This window comes from Nomascus leucogenys, chromosome 10 (genome assembly GCF_006542625.1).
Source record: "Nomascus leucogenys isolate Asia chromosome 10, Asia_NLE_v1, whole genome shotgun sequence".
Classification (NCBI taxonomy): domain Eukaryota; kingdom Metazoa; phylum Chordata; class Mammalia; order Primates; family Hylobatidae; genus Nomascus; species Nomascus leucogenys.
This window is the reverse complement of record NC_044390.1, coordinates 62282855-62304426: the sequence shown is the minus strand read 5'-3', so window position 1 is coordinate 62304426 and position 21572 is coordinate 62282855. Positions and strand designations below refer to the sequence as shown.

Genomic DNA, 21572 nt, shown 5'->3' with positions numbered 1-21572 from the left:
CAGGAATCTTGCAGAAGCGATGCTGTGTTCTCGTGACATCCCGTCAGGTGGTGTGAAATTCCAGCTTGTCACGTTACTGATGATGTCCACTTTCATTGACTAAGATGGTTGCCACGTTTCTCCACTATAAAGTAACTCCTTTGAAATTGGTATTTTGCAGGGAGGTGTTTTGAGCTCTGTGAATACCAAACTTCCCACTTAGCTTTTTGTTTATCTGAGTATGGACTCCTGGTTTCTTCTGTGGTCCTGTATAATTTGTTACTATCATTGTTTATTTTGACTCTCAAACTGCCCAGTATGGCCAATGGAGCTTCTTCAAGCAGACTCCTGTGTTCTTTCCACATGTTCTCATAACTCTTTGAGCAATTTCTTGCTGTAAGCATAGGATGTTTGTAGGCTCATCTTGTTCTTTTTTTTTTTTTTTTTTTTTTGCCCTAGACATGGAATCAGCCAAATTTCCGAGGCACTCTGTTTCCATTTGGTGGAGAATGGTATATAGAAGTCAAGATTTGGATGCTAGCGGTGCTCATTCGTATGGGCCATCACTATTTCTATGTTCTCTTAGTGGAGAGAGCTAGAGAATATGTGTACAAATGTTCCTATACACACTGAAAGTATGTGTTGATTTTTATCTCTCTATGTGTAATTGAGATCCATGAGGACAGACCAACACCTCCAGTTATAATCCAACACCACAGGGCTCATTCGATTTTCCTCCTTTCTGTCTTAGTAACTCCCTTTTCCAACAGTGGGAGACCTGGCCCCCATTCCCTTACTCACTGTGTGTAGCCAATTTCCCTTTTCCTTTGCCATTTCACCCCTGTGGGGATGTCTTTCCCAGCCTGGTCTGGCTTCAACACCGTACACCATGCTATTCCCACGAGTGGACATCCTTCTCTCTCTGCTTGGGTTATGACAACCCATGCCAGATCCCCTCTATGTGGCCTCCTTCCTAATCGCCTTACAGTGCAAACCCCCACCCCAGACAATGCCTGCATATAAATGCCCCTGCCCCACTCAGCTCATGTTCCAACATTGCACACCAAGCTGCCCATCTGTGGATTTATCCCCACCATCTCCAGCCCCAACACCCTGGGTCATGCTGCCCCTCTATGTGGACTCCTCCTCACCCCACTACCTCACTGGAATGCTGGCTCTCCACGCCAGATGGCCCCCAGCCCCCAGCCCCCTACTCCCCTAACCCTACCTAGTGTGGAGTCTCAAAACTCCTTTGGGCTTTGACACCACCATAACTTCACACCCTCTCTGACACCCCCACCTTGCTTTTTCCCTCTAAATCATTCAGGAAAGACAGAAGGAAAGAGATGAACAGAGGAAGAGCGAATGTCATGCTCTTAGTCACCGTGTACGCCCACTTCCTGAAGTCCGTGCTTGCATCCTGCTCACTTGCACACATTCCCGACTCACCCAGGAAAACTCCCTGAGGCCAGGGGCACTGCGCTCTCCATCTCACTGCCCAGAGGCCAGTGTTGGAGTGACCCGTCACATGCTTGTTGGAACATTGAATAAATGATGCTGTCTGCTCTAATCCTCCATTTCCTTTTCTTTTTTTTCTTTTTTTTTTTTTTTCAAGACAGGGTCTCACTATGTCAGCCAGGCTGGAGTGCAATGGTGCAATCGTAGTTCACTGCAGCCGGAGTGCAATGGTGCAATCATAGCTCACTGCAGCCTCGAACTCCTGGGCTCAAGCGATCCTCCCATCTCTGTCTTTGGAGCAGCTGGGACTACAGGTGTGCACCACCATGCACAGCTAATTTTTTTATTTTTTGTAAAGACAGCCTTTCCATATGTTGCTCAGGCTGGTCTCAAACTCCTGGGCTCAAGCAATCCTCCCACCTCAGCCTCCCAAAGAGCTGGGACTACAGACATCAGCACCACATCCAGCCTCTAATCCGCATTTATAAAATGCACTTTCCAATTCCACTCTGGGGATAAAGGAGTCACAGATCCTGATTCTGGCTTTCCCTGCCCATATTATTCAAGCCAGATGGGGAGGCAGGGACAGCTCTGATCCCTCCCCAACCCGGGTAGAGATTTCCAGCCCAGCTGTCACAGCTCTAAGACACAGGGACCGAAGGAGAAGCCAAGAGAGGCAGGAAGAGGTGGCAAAGGAGTGCTAGAGAAGATAAGGAGGCTGAGCTCCGACAGGGAGCAGGGAGGAGGGGCCATCTTGAGACTCGTGCCCTGCAAGCTCCACCCCACCCCTCCATGCAGTTCCCCATGGGCCCCGCCTGCATCTTCTTGAGAAAAGGCATTGCTGAGAAACAGCGGGTGAGGTGGGGAGTGAGGGGGAAGGGCGGTGGGCAGGGCAAAGGGAGCAGGGGTGTGGGACAAAAAAGGGGACATGATGGTGCCACAGAACCAGGGGAACAGGTGGATAGAGCAGGAGCTGAGAATGTACAAGAAATTCCAAGGACCCTGGTGGGGTCAGGTAAGCCAGTGAGATAAATGGGTGCGGGTAAAATCAAAAGGAGCAAAAAGAAGGAGAGAAAAGGAAGAAAAATGAAAAGGGAAGTGGGATGATGTCATTGTTGAGATTACCATCATTTTATCTATGGATACTCATTGTGATAACGGTGGTGATGGTGGTGGTGATGATGGTGGTGATAATGATGATGGTGATGATAGTGGTGATGATGGTGATGATTATAGTGCTGGTAGTGGTGGTGATGGTGGTGTTGATGGTGATAGTGGTGGTGGTGATGGTGGTGGTGGTGTTGATGATGGTGATGATGATGGTGATGGTGATGATTATAGTGATGATGGTGGTGGTGATGATGGTGGAGATGGTGATGATAGTGGTGGTGATGGTGATGATTATAGTGGTGATGATGGTGATGATGATGGTGGTGGTGGTGGTGGTGGTGTTGATGGTGGTGATGATGGTGGTGGTGGTGGTGATGGTGGTGTTGGTGGTGGTGGTGGTGTTGATGGTGGTGATGATGGTGGTGGTGGTGGTGATGGTGGTGTTGATGGTGGTGGTGGTGGTGGTGTTGATGGTGGTGATGATGGTGGTGGTGGTGATGGTGGTGTTGATGGTGGTGGTGGTGGTGGTGGTGTTGATGGTGGTGATGATGGTGGTGGTGGTGATGATGGTGGTGATGATGGTGGTGATGATGGTGATGATGGTGGTGGTGATGATGGTGATGGTGGTGTTGATGATGGTGATGATGGTGGTGGTGGTGGTGATGATGATGATTATAGTGGTGGTGGTGATGATGATGGTGGTGGTGATGATGATGGTGGTGGTGGTGATGGTGGTGGTGGTGGTGATGATGGTGATGATGGTGGTGGTGATGATGGTGATGGTGGTGTTGATGATGGTGATGATGGTGGTGGTGGTGGTGATGGTGATGATTATAGTGGTGGTGGTGATGATGATGGTGGTGGTGATGATGATGGTGGTGATGATGATGGTGGTGGTGGTGATGATGGTGGTGGTGGTGGTGATGGTGGTGTTGATGATGGTGTTGATGATGGTGATGGTGGTGGTGGTGGTGATGGTGGTGGTGGTGATGGTGGTGATGGTGGTGGTGGTGATGGTGGTGGTGGTGATGGTGATGGTGATGATGGTGATGATGGTGATGGTGGTGGTGGTGGTGATGATGGTGTTGATGGTGGTGGTGGTGGTGGTGTTGATGGTGTTGATGGTGATGATGGTGGTGGTGGTGGTGATGATTATAGTGGTGGTGATGATGGTGATGATGGTGGTGATGATGGTGGTGGTGATGATGGTGATGATGGTGGTGGTGGTGATGATTATAGTGGTGGTGGTGATGATGGTGGTGGTGGTGATGGTGGTGATGATGGTGGTGATGATGGTGATGATGGTGGTGATGATGGTGGTGGTGATGATGGTGATGGTGGTGTTGATGATGGTGATGATGGTGGTGGTGGTGATGATGATGGTGGTGGTGGTGATGGTGATGATGGTGGTGATGATGGTGGTGATGGTGGTGGTGATGATGGTGATGGTGGTGTTGATGATGGTGATGATGGTGGTGGTGGTGGTGATGATGATGATTATAGTGGTGGTGGTGATGATGATGGTGGTGGTGGTGATGATGGTGGTGATGATGGTGGTGATGATGGTGATGATGGTGGTGATGATGGTGGTGATGGTGTTGATGATGGTGATGATGGTGGTGGTGGTGGTGATGATGATGATTATAGTGGTGGTGGTGATGATGATGGTGGTGGTGATGATGATGGTGGTGGTGGTGATGATGGTGGTGGTGATGATGGTGATGGTGATAATGATGATGTTAATAACAATAGCTGCCACTTATTAAGTCATTGCTCTGTGCCCAGCCCTGTGCAAAGGGATTTGCACGCCTGATGTTATTTACACCTCAGAACAACTCATGAGGTCAGTGACTTTCCTTTGCATTTTACAGGTGAGGAAAGTGAAGCTCTGAGTCATGAAGTCATTTGCCTTAAGCTTACACAGTTGTAAGTGGCAGGGTTGGCCAAGTACAGTGGCTCATGCTTGAATCCCAGCACCTTGGGAGGCAGAGGCGGGAGGATCGCTTAAGTCCAGGAGTTTGAGACCAGCCTGGGAAACACAGCAAAACTCCATCTCTACTAAAAATACAAAAAAAAAAAAAAAAAAAAAAAAAAAAAAAAAAAGCTAGGCATGGTGGCATGCATCTGCAGCCCCAACTACTCAGGGGGCTGAGGCAGGAGGATCGCTTGAGCCCAGGAAGTAGAGGCTGCAGTGAGCCCTGATTATGCCACTGCACTCCAGCCTGGGCAACAGAGTGAGACTCTGTCTCATAAAAAAAAGTAAGTGACAGGGTCAGGTCTGCTTGATTCCTGTGGGCATGCTTTTTAAAATTTTTTAATTTATTTTTAATTTTTCCTTATATACCAACTTGTCCAGATATGTGGGCATACTTTTCATTGTTAGGCTTTAAGATCAACAAAAAAAGAGAATGAAAAAGGCCAGTGGGTGGCTCACGCCTGTAATCCCAGCACTTTGGGAGGCCAAGGCGGATGGATCACAAGGTCAGGAGTTCAAGACCAGCCTGGCCAAGATGATGAAAACCCGTCTCTATTAAAAATACAAAAATGAGCCGGGTACGGTGGCAGGCGCCTGTAATCCCAGCTATTTGGGACGCTGAGGCAGGAGAATTGCTTGAACCTGGGAGGCGGAGGTTGCAGTGAGCCGAGTTCGCGCCACTGCACTCCAGCCTGGGTAACAGAGTGAGACTGTGTCTCAAAAAAAAAAAAAGAGAGAGAGAGAGGATGAAAAAAAAAGGGTGATAAGGGATCACAAGGAGGGGATCAGATAAAAGAGAAGCTGAGAGAAAGGCTCCAGGGATAAAGGGAGATGGGAAGGTTAAAAAGGCCAGAGGTCAGTAAAATTTCCTTGTTAACATGCCATGTATATCTAAGCTCAACCCTTTAGGTATGTGCGGGAGTAGGTGGGGCAGCAATAACTGGACATTCTCAGAGTGTTTAGGAATTGGTCATGCTGGCCCTGACCCTCCTGCCTGAAAGCCATTGAATGCTGTTTCCATGCACAGAGATCCTTTGGCAGGAAGATTGGAGGCAGGTGAGAAAGGAATGAATGGGGGCTAGTGTGAAGAATTCTGACTTGGGAGTCAGGAGCCCTGAATTCAAATCCCAATGCTGTGTCTGACTTGCCCCATGACCTCCAGGGAGCAGTTGAATGCCTTCCTCCCTTGGGAGGGAATCTGCTGCTTGTGAGCTGTGTGACCTTGTACAGGTTCCTTAACCTCTCTGTTCCTCAGCTTTCTCGTGGGTAAGATGGAAACGAGATGTAGATCTGCATCACAGAGCAGTTCTGAGGTTTAAATGAAATGATTGTGGAAACTGCCTGGCACAGAGTCAGCACTCTGAACGAGTTAGCTGTGGTTGTGAAGTCTCACTTTTTTCATCTGGAGATGGAGGAGATTGGACTCCCCAGTGTTTAAGACTCCCTTTGACAAAATGCGATGGGTGTTTGTCTGAGAAAGGGAGGAAAAGGGAGATTGGAATTCAAGGGTGGGAGAGAGAAATTGAGAGCGGGGTGGGGAGCTAAGAACTATGGAACAGGAGTCAGGAGATGGGAAAAGGAATGGGAGGGATGGAGGAGGAGAGAGAGAACAGAAAGAGAACCACGAGAGAGTGGGGAGGAGCTTGGGAGAGCAAGGAGACCCTTTGGAGAATGGGTGACCCTCTCTCCAAATTCCCTCTCATCTGCATTCCTTTCCAGGAAAGACCACTGGGACAAGATGAGATTGAAGGTAACACCGTCTTCCCCAATTGCTTCCACGTTGCCATCCACCCATCTGACCTGCCCTCAGTCCCTTTGTGCATTTCTGGATAAATTCCATTACATGGAATTTTTACAATCCCTCTCTCTTCCCACTCAACTGTAATTTTGTGGAACTCTTTCTCGTGGCAGTTGAAGGACCTCCCAAAGTATTTTGAAGGCATATCCATCCTCAAGTGTCTCCAAGACTCAGGAATGAAAAAAAATGAGTTTCTCTCTTGGTGGCTTTGAGGTTCCCCGTAACTTCACCCAAGAATCTGAAGGACGCCAGTGCTCTCATTTAGTGGTCTCAGGAATGATGCCTCTTTTGCTAACACATTTCATCCATCACTCCTTTTTGAATTTTTTTTTCTTTTTTGAGACAGAGTTTTGCTCTTGTTGCCAGGCTGGAGTGCAATGGCACGATCTCCTTTCACTGCTACCTCTGCATCCCAGGTTCAAGCGATTCTTCTGCCTCAGCCTCCCTAGTAGCTGGGATCATAGGCATGTGCCACCACGCCCAGCTAATTTTTTGTATTTAGTAGAGATGGGGTTTTGCCATGTTGGTCAGGCTGGCCTCAAACTCCTGACCTCAGGTGATCCACCCACCTCGGCCTCCCAAAGTGCTGGGATTACAGGCGTGAGCCACCATACCCGGCCTTGGTTTTTCTGTTTTGTTTTGTTTTGTTTTGTTTTGTTTTTAATGTACGCTCCTTTAAGGAGTCTCTAGTTGGACCCTCATTGATAGCTTCAAGAGATGCCACTCTTCCCCACTGACTGCTTCAAGTTCCCCCGAAGTTCTTCTCTCTTAACTTTCAGAGCTGCGGGAAGCATTTCTTGAGTTCGATAAGGACCGAGATGGGTTCATCTCTTGTAAGGATCTGGGGAATCTCATGAGGACAATGGGTTACATGCCCACGGAGATGGAACTGATTGAGCTGGGCCAGCAAATCCGCATGAACTGTGAGTCCAGGGAATGGGAGGGATGGCCGGGGTTAGGGAAGGGATCAGGGCAGAATTGGGAAGAATGTAGAGGTTGAGAGTAGAGTTGGGGATGGAGAGGATGATGAGAGGTACTAGAAGTCTGGAAGAAAACAGGTCAGATTTGACTCAGGAAGGCAGCATTTGAAGTGGTTAAAAGCTTTTAGAGGGAGGTCTGGATTCAAATCTCAGTTTTATTATTTACTAATTACAGTCATTTTGAAAAGTGAAGTTATCCGCTACTCTTGAGTTTCCATTTCCTCATCTATAGAGGAAGATGCTTCTCTCCTTACCTCATGGGACTGTGGAAAGGAAGAGATAAAGATGCTGATGCAGATAAAGGCTTGGCCTCCAGTAAATTCTTATTAAATGTAGTTATTACCATCACCACTAAGATTCATCAGTGGAGCACAAGATTGGAGCTGTACTGGATGTTGGAAACAAACTTGGAGCTGGAGCTAATGTTGGTGAATAGAGCTGCAAAAAGGATGGATGGATTTTTGGATGGAGATCATAACTGATTTTGAGATTTTAGCTAGAATAAAATTGCTATTGGGCCCGGGCAGGGTGACTCACATTTGTAATCCCAGCACTCTGGGAGGCCGAGGTGGGCAGATCACCTGAGGCTAGGGGTTTGTGACCAGCATGGGCAACATGGTGACACCCCGTATCTACTAAAAATACAAAAAGAGCCAGGCGTGATGGCGTGCACTTGTAATCCCAGCTACTCGGGAGGCTAAGGTATGAGAATCACTTGAACCCGGGAGGCAGAGGTTGCAGTGAGTCGAGATTGCACCATTGCACTCCAGCCTTGGCAAGAGAGTGGGACCGTGTCTCAAAAAAAAAAGCTACTGGGTTTGCTTCTGGGCATGTAATGGACTAAACAAGGTTGAATTCAAGGTAATGATAGTATTCATATCTGAAAAAAACTTGGGTGCTCATTTAATTCATGCTCCTCTTTCTACGGGTCTACAGAGGAGGAGAAACATCTTAACCAACTGTCTGAAAGTCACACAGACAGTTACTTCCACCATACCATACCCTGTCCACTCCTGTTCAGGCTAGAGGGATATGAGAGCTTGGAGTTGGCTGCTGCAGGGAGGAAGTCAGACAGCTCTTACAGGGCAGGGAGAAGGGAGCTGATCTATATCTGGAACTGACTCAAAGCGCAAAGTGAGGTAATGGAAGGCCAGGGCTTGTGGGGTCTCGCTAACCCTGTGCCATCTTCCTCAGTGGGTGGCCGTGTAGACTTTGATGACTTTGTGGAGCTGATGACCCCCAAATTGCTTGCAGAAACGGCTGGGATGATCGGTGTCCAGGAGATGCGGGATGCCTTCAAGGAGGTGAGTTAACAGTGTCATGGTGCTGGCGATGGTAGAGGCAGACCCTCTGGGGTTTGCCTATAATTAGCCAATACCATGGACAGCACCCACCAACCAGGCCCCCACCCTTTTTTTTCCAGCCATGGTGGGATCGATAAATAGGGAAGAAAAATAATGTATTCCAAACACCTGCAATGGATCAATGCCTCTGTATACTTTATCTGATTTAATCCTCAAACAAACAAACAAAAACAAAAACACACACACAAACACATTAGGAGTAAGCAAGCAGTCATGTATCCCAATTAAACAGATGAGAAAAGTGAGGCTCATGAAGATTATTAATCTTATCCAAGATCCTGCCATCTCTAAAATAAATGTAAGGACTTTTTTTTTTTTTTTTTTTGAGACGGGATTTCACTGTTGTCCCCAGGCTGGAGTGCAATGGTGCAATCTCGGCTCACTACAACCTCTGCCTCCCAGCTTCAAGCCATTCTCCTGTCTCAGCCTCCCAAATAGCTGGGATTACAGGTGCCTGACACCACACCCAGCTAATTTTTGTATTTTTAGTAGAGACAGGGTTTCACCATGTTGACCAGGCTGGTCTCGAACTCCTGACCTCAAGTAATCCACCTGCCTCGGCCTCCCAAAGTGCTGAGATTACAGGCATGAGCTACCATGCCTGGCCAGGGCCTCTATTCTTAGTGCCTGTAACAGGAAGAATCCAAGAATTTGAGATCCCAGAAGAGAATGCAAAGTGATCATCTGACAGAAGCCACTTGCTGCAGAGATGCTAAAAAATATCAGACCCAGTGAAAATAACAGACTTGCTTATATCCGCTGATAAAATACCTTCTCATTCTGAGAGCTTTCAGCAACACAAGGTGAAAATAAAGAACAGTAGAGTGTTTGGAAGCAAAGGATTTGGAACCAGGCAAACATGGGTTCAAATCCTAGGAGGTCTCCACCTATTGGCTGTGCAAGTGCCTCTCCCAGCTTCTTATAAACATCTACAGCTGGCCGGGCGCAATGGCCCACACCTGTAATCCCAGCACTTTGGGAGGCTGATGCAGGCGAATCACAAGGTCAGGAGTTTAAGACCAGCCTGGCCAAGATGCTGAAACCCCGTCTCTACTAAAAATACCAAAAAAATTAGCCAGACATGGTGGTGGGTGCCTGTAATCCCAGCTACTTGGGAGTCTGAGGCAGGGAATTGCTTGAACCTGGGAAGCAGAGGTTGCAGTGAGCTGAGATTGCACCATTGCACTCCAGCCTGGGTTATAAGAGTGAAACTCCATCTCAAAACAAAAAGAAAAAGTTGTCTGGATTGAGAAGTGCTGTAAGTGTAAAGTGAACACTGGATTAAGACTTACTATGCTAATATAATTAGCATAACATACTTGTATACTTAAGTAAACTTCTATGCTAAGTATCCTAATTAAGCATGCTAAGCACCTACTAAGAACTTAGAACTTACTGCCTTGTGAAATCCAATGTGCATAAAAAGAATGCTACTTACATAGCTAATTAATTTTTTTAAGTGGATTACATGATGAAAGGATAACACTTTAGATATATTGGGTTAAATAAAAGAGAATATAAAAAATTAGTTTCATTTGTTCCTTTTAACATTTTTTTTAAACGTCACTACTAGAAAATTTTAAGGCCAGGTGCGGTGGCTCATGCCTGTAATCCCAGCACTTTGGGAGGCTGAGGTGGGTGGATCACCTGAGGTTGGGAGTTCGAGACCAGCCTGACCAACATGGAGAAACCCCGTCTCTACTAAAAATACAAAATTAGCTAGGCGAGGTGGTACATGCCTGTAATCCCAAGTACTCAGGAGGCTGAGGCAGAAGAATCACTTGAACCCAGGAGGCAGAGGTTGCAGTGAGCCAAGATGGCACCACTGCACTCCAGCCTGGGCAACAAGAATGAAACGCCATCTCAAAAAAAAAAAAAAAAAAAAAAAGCTGAATAGTATTCCATTGTGTACTTATGCCATGTTTTCTTTATCCACTCTTCTGTTTTGATGGACACAGGTTGCTTCCATACCTTGGCTATTGTGAATAATGCTGCCATGAGCAGGGGAGTGCAAACATCCCTTTGACATACTGATTTCAATTACTTTAGGTACACACCCAGAAGTGGTATTGCTGGGTCATATGGCAGCCCTAGGTTTAATTTTCTAAGGAAATTCCATACCATTTTCCATAATAGCTGTGCTAATTTCCATACCCAGCAAAAGTGTACCAGGGTTCCCTTTTATCCACATCCTCACCAACACTTGTTATTATTCATCTTTTTAACAGTAGCCATCCTAACAGATGTGAGGTGATATTTCGTTGTGGTTTTAATTTAAATTTCCCAAATGATTAGTGATGCTGAGCATTTTTTTCACGAACTTGTTTGCCATTTGTCTGTCTTCTTTAGAGAGATAGCTGTTCACGTCTTTTGCCCATTTGTCTTCTTTAGAGAGATGGCTGTTCACATCTTTTGCCCATAGTTATTAGGTTGATGCAAAAGTAATTGTGGTTTTGCCATTAAAAGTAATATTTGTCATTATGCAGTATTATTAATTATAGGCACAATGTCACACAGCGGATCTCTAGAACCTATTCATCTTGCGTAACTGAAACTTTATACCCATGGTACAATATCTCCCCATTTCCCTGTCCTCCTAACCCCCAGCAACTATCCTTCTACTCTCTGCTTCTATGAGTTTGGTTATTTTAAGTACTTCATGTGTAAGTGGAATCATGCAGTATTTCTCCTTATGTGTGGTATATATTTAAATGCAATATTCAGCCTTACAAAAGAGAGAAATCCTGCCCCATGCAATGACACGGATGAACCTGGAGGACAGCATGCTGGGTGAAAGTACAGAAGACAAGTATTTCTAAGTGTCTTGCTCGCTGCTCCATGCTCAGTCTCAAGAACAGTGCCTTCCACATGGGCACTACTGACACATATTTTTTTTAGCAATATGGATACATATGTGTTGAATTAATGAACTGCCTCCAAAGCTGTGCCCTGCACACCCTTAACTAGTCTACCAGAAAGTCTAGTACGTTCGTTCAATTTCCAAAACATCGGGGAGCCAACTCTCCTTCTTGAGCTCCGCTGGTGCTAACTGGCTCAAACCACAGTCATCTCCTACCAGGATGATCATGGCGGCCCTCTAATTGGTTTCCTGGCTCCCATCGTGGTCCTACTGTGGTCCGTTCTCTACGCAACACGGTTTCGTGCTCACATTCTTTTAAAATATATATCAGATCTGGTCACTCCCCTGCCTAAAATTCTCCAGTGGCTTCTTGTCTTACTTAGAACAAAATCCTGACAACATCCCATGACACACAAGCCCCTATGTACTTGGGCCCGGCCTTCTGCAACACTGAGAACTTGTCTATTTCATACTCATCTCTCCCCAGCTCACGCCTCCCTAAACACTGCCTGCTTCTCCCTCTTCCTCAAGTACACCTTCCTGCCTTATAGCACTTGTAAACTTGCATCTTCCTCAGCCTACAGCAGCGTTGTCCAAAAGAAATACAATGCAAGCAGCATAGGTCATTTTAAATTTTCTTTCTCTTTTTTTGAGACAGAGTTTTGCTCTTGTTGCCAGGCTGGAGTGCAATGACACAATCTCGGCTCACCACAACCTCCACCTCCCAGGTTCAAGCGATTCTCCTGCCTCAGCCTCCCGAGTAGCCAGGACTACAGGCATGTGCCATCACGCCTGGCTAATTTCGTATTTTTAGTAAAGATGGGGTTTCTCCATGTTGGTCAGGCTGGTCTCGAACTCCTGACCTCAGGTGATCCACCCGCCTCAGCCTCCCAAAGTGCTGGGATTATAGGCGTGAGGCACCACGCCTGGCATATTCAGCTTTTAAAAATAAGGAAACTCTCTCATTTGAAACAACATGAATCAACATGAAGCACATTATGCTAAGCGATATAAGCCAGGCACAAAAGGAGAAATACCACATGACGTTACATGCAGAATCTTAAAAAAACTGAACTCATGCAAATAAAAAGAAAGGTGGTTAGCAGAGTCTGGGGAGCCAGGGAGAAAGAATGAACAGTTGCTTGTCAAAGGGTACAAAGTTTTGGTTAGACAGGAGGAATAACTTTTGAGATCTATTGCACAGCAGGATAGCTATAGTAAATAATAATGTGTTTCAAAAATCACTTAGAAAGTAAGTTTCAAATGTATCGCTGGGCACCTTGGCTCACGACTGTAAGCCTAGCACTTTGGAAGGACAAGGTGGAAGGGTTGCTCAAGGCCAAGATTTTAAGCCCAACCTGGTCAAAATAGTGAGACCCCGTCTCATTAAAAAAACAACTTTCAGCCGGGCGCAGTGGCTCACGCCTGTAATCCCAGCACTTTGGGAGGCTGAGGCAGGTGGATCAACTGAGGTCAGGAGTTCAAGACCAGCCTGGCCAACATGGTGAAACCCTGTTTCTACTAAAAATACAAAAATTAGACGGGTTTGGTGGTGTGCGCCTGTAATCCCAGCTACTCGGGAGGCTGAGGGACAAGAATCGCTTGAACCCAAGAAGTGAAGGCTGCAGTGAGTCGAGATTGCACCACTGCACTCCAGCCTGAGTGACAGAGTGAGACTGTCTCAAAAAGAAGAAAAGAAAAAAAAAAAAAAACAGAACAAAACGGTCTTTTGGAGCTGACATTCTAGCGGCTCACATTTCCAAAGTTCTTAGCTCAGTACTTGAGCTAACTCCATCATCTCGTGGCTGTCATCATTGTCATTGCTGACATAATCTATTTCTGCTTCTCTTCAGTTTGACACGAATGGAGATGGGGAGATCACCCTGGCGGAGCTACAGCAGGCTATGCAGAGACTCCTGGGGGAGCGGCTCAGCCCCCGGGAGATCTCTGAGGTTGTCCGGGAGGCTGATGTTAATGGAGACGGCACCGTTGACTTTGAAGGTGACATTGACGGCGCGTGGTGGGGAGCGGGGGCAGCCACCGCAGGAATCCACTTCCAACTCACTGTCAGATTTTCCAAGTTGGCCACTCCTTCTCACTCCTCTCCAAGTTTGAGAATGGAAGCGGGTGGCAGGTTTTGGAAGCATTTGTTCCGTCCCTTTCTTCCCAGGCTATTCGTTTCAAAGAGCTGGGTGTCCCTCACTTCTGGCGGCTCCGAGGAACACCTCAGCCAAGGCCCTTTCCTTCCCATGCTCAGGACCCCCTTCCGCCTTACCCATTCCTTCTTAGTTTGCAGGGAACCTTTTATCCTAGGAAGAACTTGTCCTATCAGAAAGAGACTGGACTGGCTAGCAGCTGGAGCTCTGGGGTCAGGTTCAGGGGCTTCAAATTCAGGATCGTCGCTGACTCAGCATGTGGCTTATGCTCCACTCCCTTTTTCTCTTTAAGGGTCAGTTTTCCCATCTGTAAAATGAGGTGAATGATGACGCCTTTTGGAGAAAACTAAAAGAAATCATGCGCAAAGCACCACTGTATTTTTAAATTATCCTTCCCAGGCCGGGCGCGGTGGCTCACGCTTGTAATCCCAGCACTTTGGGAGGCCGAGGCGGGCGGATCACGAGGTCAGGAGATCGAGACCACGGTGAAACCCCGTCTCTACTAAAAATACAAAAAATTAGCCAGGCGTGGTGGCGGGCGCCCGTAGTCCCAGCTACTCAGAGAGGCTGAGGCAGGAGAATGGCGCGAACCTGGGAGGCGGAGCTTGCAGTGAGCCGAGATTACGCCACTGCACTCCAGCCTGGGTGAGAGAACGAGACTCCGTCTCAAAAAAAAAAAAAAAAAAAAAAAAAAAAAATTCTCCTTCCCTGTCTTTGCTCAAGTTGTCCTTCCGTCTGGAACACCCTTTCCCCTCTCCCCTGGCTAACTCCTAGTTATGTTCCTGGAAGGTGCCTCTCACCTCTCTTACTGGGCTCAGTGTCCCTCTTCTGGCTCCCCAGTAATACCTCATGCTTGCTTCTGCAGCAATACGGATTCAAAGCATCTCCAGAGTTTATTGCCTATTTCCTTCTGAGACCGTGGACCAATTCCTTCATCATCACTATATCCCCAAATCCTAGCACAGAGCCCAGCATGAGTATATTGGATCACTGAATAAGTGAAAAGGATTGGGGTTCTACATGGATGGGAGGTGGGGTTCTTTTTTATGTGAGGCATAGAAAGGGCATGTCGGCCGGACACGGTGGCTCACGCCTGTAATCCCAACACTTTGGGAGGCCGAGGCGAGTGGATCACCTGAGGTTAGTAGTTCGAGACCAGCCTGGTCCAACATGGCGAAATCCTGTCTCTACTACAAATACAAAAAAATTAGCCGGATATGATGGCAGGTGCCTGTAATCCCAGCTACTCAGGAGGCTGAGGCAGGAGAATTGCTAGAACGCTGGAGGCAGAGGTTGCAGTGAGCCAAGATCACACCATTGCACGCCAGAGCAAGACTCCATCAAAAAAAAAAAAAAAAGGTGGCATGTCAAGTTCTAATTGTGACATTCTTTGGTTCAAAGATCTCAGCACCTATCTGCTGCCTATGGACAAAAGTCCAAAATTCTGGCTAGGCTCAGTGGCTCATGCCTGTAGTCTCAGCACTTTGAGAGGCCGAGGTTGGCGGATCACCTGAGGTCAGCAGTTCGAGACCAGCCTGGTCCAACCTGGTGAACCCCGTCTCTATCAAAAATACAAAAATTAGCTAGGAATGACAGTGCACGCCTGTAATCCCAGGCTACTTGGGGGGCTGAGCAGGAGAATTGCTTGAACCCAGGAGGTGGAGGTTGCAGTGAGTCACCACTACACTCCAGCGTGGGTGACAGAGTGAGACTCTATCTCAAAGAAAAAAAAAAAAAAAGGCTAGGCGCGTGGCTCATGCCTGTAATCCTAGCACTGTGTGAAGCTAAGGCGGGCAGATTGCCTGAGCTCAGGAGTTCAAGACCAGACTGGGCAACACCATGAAACCTGTCTACACTGAAATAGAAAAAGTTAGCCAGGGGTGGCAGCATGCGCCTGTAGTCCCAGCTACTTGGGAGGCTGAGGCAGGAGAATTGCTTGAACTTGGGAGGTGGAGGTTGCTATGAAATCACCCCACTGCACTCCAGCCTGGGTGACAGAACCAGACTCTGTCTCCAGAAAAAAAAAAAAAATTCTTTGTCTGATATCCAAGTCTATCCACCATCTGGCCTCAACCACCCACCCAGCCTGTATCTCTGTAGCCATTCTCTGAACTTTTAAGTTCTGGCACAAACTTGGTGCCTGCTTTATGTTCTCCAACCTCCATTCCTTGGCACCAGATGCTCTATCCACTTACTACATCTTTCAGTCTCATCCATCCCTCGGGAACTCACATCAAGGCAACCTTTGTCAGGAAGCTTCTCCCCATCCTGCCCTCATGTCTTCCTCCCAGCTGTGAAGTCTTACAGAAGTTTTTCTGTTCCTCTCCATGGAATTTATCACAGCAGACCTTGCTGTGTTGAGTAGTATTAACTTCCAAGGCCTCCATCCTAGATAGAGAGGAGGGAGGGCCCTTCTCTAAACCATATGTGCTCTATGTCCCAGTATGGAAACATAGTAGAGGCTGATTGGACACCTGCTGGATCTAGCCAGGATTAGGTGTGTAGTGGACATGAAGGGACATCTGAAGAAGGTGGGGTGGGGGTGGGAGATGATCCTCCGGCCAACCAAAGGCAAGGGAAGGTCAGGGCGACCTCAAGACCCGGGTAGGCAGCAAGGTCATCTTGAGCCACAGCAAAGTCAGGTGCAACCTGCATTCTTTCCAGGGTTCACCATTCACTGTCCACGTGACCTCAGGCACGTTGGTGACCCCCACTGGCCTAAGTTTCCTTATCTGTAAAATGACACTTATCCCTCCAGGATGGTTGAGAAGATGAAATCAGATACTGACAATCATGAATTTTTTGGGTTTTGTTTTTGTTTTTTTTGTTTGTTTTTGAGATGGAGTCTCACTCTGTCGCCCAGGCTGGAGTGCAGTGGCGTAACCTCAGCTCACTGCAACCTCCACCTCCTGGGTTCAAGCGATTCTCCTGCCTCAGCCTCTGCAGTAGCTGGGATTACAGGCGCCTGCCACCACGCCTAGCTAATTTTTGTATTTTTAGTAGAGATGGGGTTTCACCATATTGGCCAGGCCAGTCTCTAACTCTTGACCTCAAGTGATCCGCCCTCCCTGACGTCCCAAAGTGCTGGGATTACAGTCGTGAGCCACTGCGCCCAGCCAACAATAGCTGTTTATGGGATACTTAATCTGTTTTATGAGCATTATGCCATTAACCATATAAGGAAATAGCAATACTAGGATTCCCATTTTTTAAATTTAATGTTTTATTTACGTGCAAGATTATTTTCATAACAGAAATGAATTGCAATGTATTGAAATTAGTCATTCAGAAGTAGGATCATAATAATAACCACAGTAGTTTACATGGGGTGACTGTGATGGCAGCCATGGTTCTGAGCAAATTTTATTTACCTATTTTAATTTTTTAATTTTTTTGTGGAGTTGGGGGTCTCATTATGTTGCCCAGGCTGGTCTTGAACTCCTGGGCTCAAGCGATCTGCCCACCTCAGCCTCCCAAAGTTCTGGGATTGCAGGCGTGAGCCACCGAGCCCAGCCTCTAAGCCAATTTTATCTCAACCTCATGAGGTAGATCTATTTTTTTTTTTTTTATCTCATTTTATTTTTATTTTTTATTTTTTATTTTTATTTATTTATTTATTTTTATTTATTTATTTATTTTTTATTATTATACTTTAGGGTTTTAGGGTACATGTGCACAATGTGCAGGTTTGTTACATATGTATCCATGTGCCATGTTGATTTCCTGCACCCATTAACTCGTCATTTAGCAATAGGTGTATCTCCCAATGCTGTCCCTCCCCCCTCCCCCCACCCCACAACAGTCCCCGGATTGTGATGTTCCCCTTCCTGTGTCCATGAGTTCTCATTGTTCAATTCCCACCTATGAGAGAGAACATGCGGTGTTTGGTTTTTTGTCCTTGCGATAGTTTACTGAGAATGATGTTCTCCAGTTTCATCCATGTCCCTACAAAGGACACGAACTCATCATTTTTTATGGCTGCATAGTATTCCATGGTGTATATATGCCACATTTTCTTAATCCAGTCTATCGTTGTTGGACATTTGGGTTGGTTCCAACTCTTTGCTATTGTGAATAGTGCCGCAATAAACATACGTGTGCATGTGTCTTTATAGCAGCATGATTTATAGTCCTTTGGGTATATACCCAGTAATGGGATGGCTGGGTCAAATGGTATTTCTAGTTCGAGATCCCTGAGGAATCGCCACACTGACTTCCACAATGGTTGAACTAGTTTACAGTCCCACCAACAGTGTAAAAGTGTTCCTATTTCTCCACATCCTCTCCAGCACCTGTTGTTTCCCGATTTTTTAATGATGGCCATTCTAACTGGTGTGAGATGGTATCTCACTGTGGTTTTGATTTGCATTTCTCTGATGGCCAGTGATGATGAGCATTTCTTCATGTGTTTTCTGGCTGCATAAATTTCTTCTTTTGAGAAGTGTCTGTTCATGTGAAGGACCTCTTCAAGGAGAACTACAAACCACTGCTCAATGAAATAAAAGAGGATACAAACAAATGGAAGAACATTCCATGCTCATGGGTTGGAAGAATCAATATCGTGAAAATGGCCATATTGCCCAAGGTAATTAATAGATTCAATGCCATCCCCATCAAGCTACCAATGACTTTCTTCACAGAATTGGAAAAAACTACTTTAAAGTTCATATGGAACCAAAAAAGAGCCCGCATCGCCAAGTCAATCCTAAGCCAAAAGAACAAAGCTGGAGGCATCACGCTACCTGACTTTAAACTATACTACAAGGCTACAGTAACCAAAACAGCATGGTACTGGTACCACAACAGAGACATAGATCAATGGAACAGAACAGAGCCCTCAGAAATGATGCCGCATAGCTACAACTATCTGATCTTTGACAAACCTGACAAAAACAAGAAATGGGGAAAGGATTCCCTATTTAATAAATGGTGCTGGGAAAACTGGCTAGCCATATGTAGAAAGCTGCAACTGGATCCCTTCCTTACACCTTATACAAAAATTAATTCAAGATGGATTAAAGACTTATATGTTAGACCTAAAACCATTAAAATCCTACAAGAAAACCTAGGCGATACCATTCAGGACATAGGCGTGGGCAAGGACTTCATGTCTAAAACACCAAAAGCAATGGCAACAAAAGCCAAAATCGACAAATGGGATCTCATTAAACTAAAGAGCTTCTGCACAGCAAAAGAAACTATCATCAGAATGAACAGGCAACCTACAGAATGGGAGAAAATTTTTGCAACCTACTCATCTGACAAAGGGCTAATATCCAGAATCTACAATGAACTCAAACAAATTTACAAGAAAAAAACAAACAACCCCATCAAAAAGTGGGCAGAGGACATGAGGTAGATCTATTAAACATACCAACTTGACAGATGAGAAACTGAGGCACAGGGTTAAGTAACTTGCCAAAGAGATCTGATTCCCATTTCATAGATGGAGAAATGGAAGCATAGAGGGATTAAGTAATTTCCTGGGGATCACCGGCAGTGCCTGCCACATAGGAAGGGCTCAAAAAATAATGTTGGAGGCTTTTACAACAAGACGCCTTACTGGGGATTTTTTGTTTTTTCTTTGCAGAGTTTGTGAAGATGATGTCTCGCTGAGGAGGTCCTGGAAGCCCCAGACCCTCTCCACCTAGTCAACATGGAGCAAGCGCTTGTGGAGAACCAAAGCCCCAAAGCCCCAGATCCCCTTAAAGCAGAGAGGGAGGGCAGGCGGGAGGGAGGGGATTGGCATGCAGCGCTACGCATGGGGTGAGACCCAGAGCGGTAGCTTTGCCAGGATGGGGGCGTCCGCAGAACTAGATTAAGAAGAAAGAGTCTATTGATGGAAATAGGAAGGGTGGGAGGGTCCAGTTGCCACCCCCAAAACTTCCAATGATTCTTGACGTCTTTTCGCTTCATGTAGTCCTAAGTCCCTGTGACCTGCCTGAGTCTCTTCCCCAGCTTCCCCTTGGGTGAAAATAGTCTCTTCTTCTGTTGGGTATCAAAAGGTTCAGCAAGTAGTCTCTACTCTTCCCCTGCCTGCATTAACTGTTGCAAATCCCCTGTTTCTCTCTCCCGGTAAGAGAGAGGCAAATTATACTTTATTCAGGTGATGGTTACACGAACAGCCCAGACTTCACCACTACGCAATATATCCATGTAACAAAACCGCACTTGTACTCCCTAAATCTATAGAAATACAAAATGAAATAAAAAGGATGCAAATCAATCACAGAGCTGGAAACAGAGTTGTTGTTGAGGCTGGGCTTGGGAATGGCTTGTGCAAGTGGCATTCAAAGTCAACTCCTTCCTTTTCCTGATTTCCTGGAAGCACTGTCTGGTTTCTCTCTCCCTCTCTCCTCCCACATCCCTTTCTTTGTGTAAGATACTCAGGGGACTGAATTAAACCACAAATCTGGATTATCAAGGTTTAGAGCAAGCTGATCCCCGGGGAATTAATCCCCCGAAAAAATGTCATCATGCAAAGAGAGAGATGACAGGATCCCCCAAATCCCCAGTTCAGCCAGGTTGTTGCAAAGTCTTTCCTAGAAGCCTCCTACCTCCGCGCTGGTCTGTCCTGGGCCACCCAGAGGCTGTGTCTCTGTTAGATGGGAAGTCTGTTCCGTCCCTCACGTCCTGATATCAATCTGCGCCATGAAACAGAAAAGAGAGATTCCTCCTGACCTCTGCCCAAAGCAAGACACTCCAGCAATGCAAAGGTTAAAATAAAGTCAAAATAAAGAATTAACTTCATGCCTTCCTCCAACTTTTTCTTGCTTTGAAGTCCATGAATTAGATGTTTAAAATGAGTCATCTGGTTCAATAGCTTTGTTTTATTTTATTTTATTTTTGTATTTATGTATTATGTATGCATTTATTTATTTTTGAGACAGAGTCTCACTCTGTCACCCAGACTAGAGTGCAGTGGCGCGAATTCGGCTCACTGCAACCTCCGCCTTCTGGGTTCAAGCGATTCTCATGCCTCAGCCTCCAGAGTAGCTGGGATTACAGGCATGTGCCACTACGCCTGGCTAATTTTTTTTTTTTTTTTTTTAGTAGAGATGGGGTTTCACCATGTTGGCCAGGCTGTCTTGAACTGACCTCATGTGATCTGCCTGCCTCAGCCTCCCAAAGTGCTAAGATTACAGACGTGAGCCACTGCACCCAGCCTATTTATGTATTTATTTTTGAGACAGGGTCTCACTCTGTTGTCCAGGCTGGAGTGCAGTGGTGTGATCTCGGCTCATTGCAACCTCTACCTCCCGGGCTCAAGCCATCCACCCACCTCAGCCTCACCCTCCTCAGCTGGGACCATAGGTGCATGCCACCATGCCTGGTTAATTTTTTTTTTTTTTGGTAAAGACAGGGTTTTGCCATGTTGCCTAGGCTGGTTGCAAACTCCTGGACTCAAGCTATCCACCCTCTTCAGCTCCCCCAAAGTGCTGAGATTATAGGTGTGAGCCACCACACCCAGCCAATAGCTTTGTTTTATAAAATAGAAAAATTAAGAAAAAGTGGAGCCCTTGGGGAAGCTGAGGAGGGAGGGTCATTTGAGGCTAGGAGTTCACGACCAGCCTGGCAATATAGTGAGTCCCTGTCTCTACAAAAAAAAAAAAAAAAAAAAAAAAAAAAGAAAGAAAAGAAAAAAAATTATCCAGGCATGGCAGTGTGTGCCTGTGATCCCAGCTTCTCAGAAGACTGAGGCAGGAGGATCGCTTGAGCTCAGAAGTCAAGGTTACAGTGAACCAAGATAGTGCCCTGCAGTCAGCCTGGGTGACAGAGTGAGACCTTGTCTCTAAAAAAGAAAAAGTGGAAGCAGAATAATGTTATTTCCTAACCTCAACCTCTTTCCTCAGCTCCATCCCATTCCATCGACACATTCACCCACGCACCCC

At 46.3% G+C, this 21572-nt stretch overlaps 1 protein-coding gene across 8 annotated transcripts; it reads left to right on the top strand.

Annotated features, from left to right (window-relative positions):
• The first annotated feature begins 1885 nt into the window (after positions 1 to 1885).
• Positions 1886 to 20430, top strand: CABP5 (calcium binding protein 5). 8 transcript variants are annotated; one of them, XM_003282204.3, is made up of 6 exons: positions 1886 to 2292; positions 6242 to 6272; positions 7100 to 7243; positions 8495 to 8604; positions 13378 to 13525; positions 19271 to 20430. In XM_003282204.3, exons 1-6 carry the CDS (start codon positions 2230 to 2232, stop codon positions 19294 to 19296), a joined length of 522 nt encoding a protein of 173 aa, XP_003282252.2. In that variant the 5' UTR covers positions 1886 to 2229; the 3' UTR covers positions 19297 to 20430. The 8 variants fall into 8 exon arrangements, with proteins under 8 accessions (XP_003282252.2, XP_030676812.1, XP_030676810.1 ...); XM_030820952.1 differs by lacking the exon at positions 1886 to 2292 and having other exon boundaries at positions 5248 to 6272; XM_030820950.1 differs by lacking the exons at positions 1886 to 2292; positions 19271 to 20430 and adding an exon at positions 5248 to 5578 and having other exon boundaries at positions 13378 to 14026.
• The last annotated feature ends 1142 nt before the right edge of the window (positions 20431 to 21572 follow it).

What these genes read in the sequence shown, in the direction of transcription:
- CABP5 (XM_030820949.1), top strand. Translation starts at nt 6,092, where the DNA reads ATGGGAAAAGGAATGGGAGGGATGGAGGAGGAGAGAGAGAACAGAAAG. An exon ending in GGGACAAGATGAGATTGAAG is followed by an intron (nt 6,273 to 7,099) that starts GTAACACCGTCT and finishes CTTAACTTTCAG; the next exon opens with AGCTGCGGGAAGCATTTCTT. An exon ending in TGCGGGATGCCTTCAAGGAG is followed by an intron (nt 8,605 to 13,377) that starts GTGAGTTAACAG and finishes GCTTCTCTTCAG; the next exon opens with TTTGACACGAATGGAGATGG.